This window comes from Cynoglossus semilaevis, chromosome 19, assembly GCF_000523025.1.
Source record: "Cynoglossus semilaevis isolate Cse_v1.0 chromosome 19, Cse_v1.0, whole genome shotgun sequence".
NCBI classification, from domain to species: domain Eukaryota; kingdom Metazoa; phylum Chordata; class Actinopteri; order Pleuronectiformes; family Cynoglossidae; genus Cynoglossus; species Cynoglossus semilaevis.
In genome coordinates this window covers 14444337-14450888 of record NC_024325.1, presented here as the reverse complement: position 1 = coordinate 14450888, position 6552 = coordinate 14444337, and the positions used below count along the sequence as shown (strand labels likewise).

Below are 6552 nucleotides of genomic sequence, written 5' to 3'. Positions count from 1 at the left end.
CGTAGCTCAGCTCGCAGCACGTCTGCAAACAGGCTTAATTAAAAGAAGGCCGGCCACATAAAAGCTCTGGTGACAATACCCAGAGAAAAAGCAGGACTCTGGCCTGAAATCACACCCACCGTACATATTTATATGTGACTCTGTGTCGCGGCGTACAGTATGTGTATGTGTGTAGTACTACAGAGACAGCAGTACTCACAGATGCAGAAAGAAACGAAATACATTTTCTCAAACTCCAAGTGAGATTTTAAGTTTTCTTAGCTTTGTTTCGCACAGATCACTTCCTGTGTGTGATTAAGGTAAAGGTTAGCGGTTTTAATTAGCTGGATTAGCTGGAGTGGTTCAAGAAGGTTGAGTTTACAGGTGAGTTTTAAATTAAGGCTTAGGATTTTTATATTAGTTTTAAACTGTTTCAAAATATGTTCACTGCACCCCCTGCAGGGAAGAAGGTGGCAACTACACACTCTCTGCTTGTAAACAGTAACTGAAAATGAAGTGAATAATCACAAGACCCTCACCGTCATCGCCGTCCTCCAGGATGTTGACTTTGCTGCTGGGGTAGTGCTTTCCCAGCCGTCCCCCTACGGGCAGCGACAGAGTGACGTTGAAGCTCTCCTCACCCTCGTACAGGGAGTCGTCGATGATCACCACGCGACACTGCTTCTCCCTCTCGTCCTTGTCGAAGCGTAAAATGCTGCCGTGCTCCTCCGGACGGGAGATGTAGTCGGAATAGGAGAGGACGGTGGTGGGGATGGTTCCGGTGGCAGAGCCTTCAGAGGGACACGGAGAAGTTGATGATGTTAAACATTAAAAACCCATTGAATTAGTCAAAGGACATACAATTACAATGAAATGGAATCAGGAAACCTGAGCGCTAATGGTTTTTTAAATGTGATTGTTTTTTAATGAATAGGTGGTTGAACTCCTAGAAAAAAAAAAATGAAAGAACTTTTCCATTGGAGTGAATTAAAATTCAGACCGTTGAAGAGAGAATAATGGATTTTAAAGAGAATGCCTGGCCTTTAAATGACAAAGTGCCATAGGGTCAGTCATTTGATAAGTTCTAATCGCTGACCTCGCATTCGAAACGACCGTAGTTGTCTGAATGCAACGTCAAGACTCAGAACAATAGTTGTCTGAATGCAACGTCAAGACTCAAAAACAGAACAATAAAAAAAGTCTGTCTGCATATTCAGTCTCACAGGAAGTCATTTTTTAAGGGATTATAAGGAGGAACTAAACTCCTCCAACGTCAACATAAATAATAAAATATAGTTTGACAAAACATGAACTAGAACATGAAGTGTTTGTGCATTTTTTTTCCACTTTTAAAATTCATCAACTTGGCCCGATTGAACTTCTACTGATCTTTGTAATTTAGAAGAACATAAATGTGAAGTGGAGGCACCGCTGTGAACAGTGCGCATTAAACAAGTGAAGCCGCTTTAAACGGCGGGAACGCTGCCAGAGCGTTCAAAACCTCGTCTACAGATTTGTGAAAGAACACAAAAGAAACATCGGGGGTGGATCTACTGTAAGTTTTACGGTAAATGGACTCTCGCTGTTTGGTTTGATTGCAGAAACACTGAGCAGCGATTAAGTCAGAGTTATAATGCAATTACATCGCTGAGGTTTGTTCACACAGCAGTAAAACCAGGAGATGTTTCTCATTAGGATTATCTGGGAAGAGTTAAAAACCAATTTTCCATCAATGCCCCAGACTCCTTAATTACACCTGAATTGAGGCAGTCAATTACCACCAACATGTGGAACACGCTTTAATGAGAAATCTGGACGATTTATAGGCTAACCGTTCTTTTAATTGTTTAGCAAAATTGTCCCTACATCGCTACCTGGAGTTATTTTTTTTCGTCTTTTTATTCGCTCGTTAAGTTGCTGTTAGTTGTAACTATTTTTTTCAGCTACTATTTTGCAGTCAGTATTTGTTAAATTTTGACTTTTTTATATCAGTTTTGGCTAACCAGATGTTTGGCATAACAAACATCCAGCTACTTTTATTTTTAGCTTTGTTATCCTAGTTTTTAACACTTTTCGTTTTCGTTTACTAGATTTTAGCCAGCATTATTAGCTAGCTTTTTCCATTGTTTATCTTTCTTTTGTTTTTGCCTTTTAGCTATATGTGGCTTGAGATATCATTATTAGCTAGCTTTTTCCATTGTTTATATTTTGCTAAACTTGTCTTTTCTTTTGCTTTTGCCTTTTAGCTATATATGGCCTGAGATATAGTTGTCTTTAAGGCTGATTTTAATTTATTTCAAAATATTTCTCAGCTATTTCTGTAACTATTTCAGCACAGAGAAACATAATTTTTAAGTTAGCTTTACGCTACCACTTAGCTTTGTAATCCATGTTGTTTTGGGCCTACCTATAAATGTAGCTATTTTTTAAATATTTTTTTGTTTTATTATCTGCTGCTGCGGTTACATTTCTTTTTCAAGAAAAATCTAAAAACTGGAACACTGAATAGAAGTGTTAATTGCATTTGTATAAAATTGAGTTAAATCACAGGTGTGACAGGAGGAGCAGTTGGCCTCTGGGTGTTTTTTAATATTGCGGAATGTGGTTTGGTGTTGAGAAAAGAGCAGACACTCCTGTCATATTCAGTGTGACCACAGGAAGCAGCAGGCAGGAAAGCAGGCTAGTCTGAGGGTGAGGAGGTTGTTTGAGGTGAGCAAATCCTTGTTCATACCCTGCTGAGTGTAGCAGACCACCATGAGCTCCTGGCTGATGTCTCCGCTGCGGTGCACGGGGATGAAAAGCTCGCCAACGTCTTCCTCCACTGAGTGGATCTGCTCGGGGAAGAACACAGTCGACTCTGTTTGGGAGGAGAGGAAAAAAGAGCAGAATGTTGGGAGTCAGAGAAGGGTAAAAAAAAAATGAAGAGGAAGTGACATGTTCAATACCAGCAGGCATTAGTTCTTCATGGACTGATGACACCTTTTGTTCTGTGGCTACGCTGGCTTATCTTTTAATTCATATTTTATATATGAATATGAATTATTATAGAAATATTATATATAATAGCATTATAATTATATATGGTATATATTTAATTTTTTAATTAAAAAATAAATAAAAAATAAATTTTTTTTATCATATATATAAAATATACAATATATAAAAATACATATATAATAATAATATAATATATAATTATATATAAATATTATATAAATAAAAAAAAAATCATATTCAATAATCTGTCCATCACTGGTTCACTTTTCAGTTTGATGCAACCAGAGGTGATCTTCAAAGAGACCCTTCCGGACATTTTTCCCTTCTCTTCCTGGCGTGTCACTGGACATTACACATGTGAGCCTCTCCCTTCATCCCACAGAGTGAAATCAGCTGGGAGTTCTGGGAGTTCTGGCGTATCGACAGCTCCGTAAACTCGGTCGGGGTCAGCTGATGACACCTCGTTTTTTTTTTCTTCCGCTCTCTCTCCACTCCACTCCACTCTTAACGTCTACAAGCAGAGTGTGTGATGGAGAGAGTGGCTGAAGAGCAGTGAAAGCCCCATCTATCAAAGACAAGAACTTACTGCGGTCGTAGAAACAATAAATGTTGCAGCTATATTACAGCGACGCACGGGGACCAATAAAAACACAGCGTGGACCGAGATTCAGCTCATGCCCCATCTTCTGCTGAGAGCCGTCCTCCTCCTACTCTCCTTTAAAGTGAGAGAATTAATGAATGAGAGGAGGACTTGGACTGAGAGGCACTTGTGGCTCAGTGGTGGAACACACTGCTGCATTAACACCATCAAAGCAGTGGGAAAAAAAAAGGAACAAAACTGGGGCAGTAATGACCAGGTCGACACCTCTCCTCACATCATGAGGCCATAATATGATGGAAACCCGGACTCTTGGAGACACCCTGAGGTCACTGCTTTTACTGGTACGTAACCTGTGTTGTACAAAGGTAAGAGGCTTCGAAATGGCAGCAGATGGAAAAGAGAAGATGAAGAAAGAAAAAAAAAACATTAGCTGCTGTTAAAACCCACAGAACAAAAAAATAAAGAGCAGGAAGTGCTCTCCTGCCTTGACGTGTCTACACTGACTCTACTACTTGTTTAAAAAGAAAGAAAAGTTTGAACATTTTCAAAAAAAAAAAAAAAAGAAGCACAAAATGGAAAAAGGACGACCATCTGAAGTCGTCTTTAAAATGTTCCTTGACTTGCCTACCAGAACAGTGTGTGTCTAAAACTAATGGTTTTCCAAAGAGGTGACTGCTTAGTCATTCTCCATTCACCAGAACTAAAAAAATGTTTTTATTTAAAGAAAAAATGTGAGAAAATCCAACAGCTTTTATTTTTGTACACTGACGAGCGCCGACTAATTAAATGTTCAAAAATCTATCCAACTGCAAAAACAAATTCATGAGTGAATTTCATCTCACGCCCTGAGTTTCAAAAAGGTCAGTCTCCGTCTTGATGTTTGTGGGATGAAGTCGTCAACAACAGTGTCAGTCTGCGACAGTGCTGGGGGTCAAAGGCGTCTCCTCTCTCACTCTAACTCCATAAATCACCGTTCTATTGCACAGCTATTCCTGCTTTTCCATTTCTCTCCTCTTTTCTCTGCGTCCCTATAATACACCACACCCCGGGGGTTCAAGGACTCATAGCAGGGGATTAGACTCCGCTTACCTTTCTACACACACACACATGCTTGTAACGTTATCCTTGTCAGGACACTGCAGAGGATTCCATCAAGTGAGGACACACTGGCTCAGCATGAACTGACCTTTGTGCAAATAAAAAGACATTCACCTTCTGACTGAGGGACACGTATATACTTTATAGATGAAATGGAGGGAATACATATATATATATAGACATATAAACATATATATTTATATATTCCCTCGCATCGGTTAAAATTAAAAAAATATTGTGCATCAAGGCGTAAGGAGTAGGCTGTATACTAGGCTAAAATGTGGCCCAGGGATAGGTCTTATATGGCCCACTTTTTTCTCTGAGAAATGTAAAGATTGTATTCTTGGAATTATTTCAAATTCATTTTTAGTGCTCACTTTATAAACCGTTTCCTTTGACCGTCTCATAAAGCTACATTACTGCTTGCTTTTTCATGTTTTTTCTCCTTATAGCGCACCATTCCATTATATTTAAAACATTTTTTGACATTTTAAATCTAGCAATTTCGAGCCCTACTTTCAGTGATTTTATACATTTTTTGATATATTTTATATTTAAATTCTTAGCTTGCTCAGTGTCTGGTCCAATAGCTATGACATTGCCCAGTGTTTCTACTTGCATTGATATTAAATACATAATAAATAAATTTATATTATTTTTAAGTTAATGTTTGACTGTCATGTGTCTTCACTGGACCCTGATCTTCCCTGGTTCCTGCTTCTGTCTCTGTTCTCTCACCAAAACCAAACTGTGAAGACTTTCTTTCTTCACAGTGAAACTTTTTACTTTTTTTTACTGCCTCAAAGTTTTTTCCTCCTAAAAGTTCAACCAAGACGTAGAAAGATAAATTTGTTCCTCCTGGACACAGTTAAAAATTGATATGGAGAATAAAAGGAATAAAATTTGCAGCTAATGGATATGTACCTGCAAGTTGGTCTTAAAAAATGAACCAAAGTGGAACAAAAATAGGCTTTAGCTTTTTGTTCACCACCAAAAAACTGCTCCATTATTGATGATCTCATGAATAAAATACGAAGCAGGGACATTTTGTTTTTTTCTGTTTGGTGCTTGTTGTCATGGACGCACAATGTCCCAAATCAGGGGAATACAACAGAAGAGACTTGAGCAACACCTCAACGACACTTACGTTATACTTGAGCAACACCTCAACGACACTTACATAACGTAAACATGACGTTTACATAGTTTTAGGGATTTTAATGTCCACGTCTAACTTTTAAACATGTCAAGGCGAGTTACTCTTTCTGGAAAATAATTCCAAAAAACACAGTCACATTTTGTATATAAATTTAAAGGTGTTACCCAAATTTATCTTAACTTGCCAACGTACTAAATATTAGCCTATCACAAGATCAACTAATTGAAATTGAAACATTTCAGGTCTCTAATCTTGAAACAAATGGTAGATTAAGATTGGTAAGGTTAGGAGAGTTAAAAAGTGTGTTAAAAAAAAGAGAATAAGAAAACAACACAACATCGACCAAAATTAGGTAAATTAGCTAAAGTAGCTAAAGTAAAAGAAATGATCCAAAATACCCCATCCCCAAAAGCTAATAAAAAATATTAGCTAATGTTACCGCATATTAAATATTAGCTAATGTTAGCTTATATTAAATATTAGCTAATGTTAGCTAATATTATGACCCTATGACCAGTACTAAAGCCAGGCAGGAATCCAGGGCATTTCATATCACGACGTTAACAAATGATGTTGCTAACTGGACACGTGCTAACAGATAGACGACAGACGAACCGTAGATCTTCACAACCACAGACGTTGGTCATTAGAGTCTTTCTGTAAAGTGAGACAAAGCTCCTGTGAAACCACAGACAGAGCGACTGCATCTGGCCTTGTG

The 6552-nt window shown here is 38.1% G+C and overlaps 1 protein-coding gene across 1 annotated transcript in view; it reads right to left on the bottom strand.

Moving 5' to 3' along the window:
* Positions 1-336: 336 nt before the first annotated feature.
* Positions 337-6552, bottom strand: part of LOC112488629 (FRAS1-related extracellular matrix protein 2-like) — a 37376-nt gene continuing 31160 nt past the window's right edge. Inside the window, exons 5-6 of the mRNA XM_025065698.1 lie at positions 2711-2836; positions 337-770 (exon numbers count right to left, since the gene is read on the bottom strand). Of these exons, the coding sequence (XP_024921466.1) occupies positions 457-770; positions 2711-2836 (440 nt within the window). The 3' untranslated portion in view covers positions 337-456. The remainder of the gene's footprint in view (positions 771-2710; positions 2837-6552) is intronic.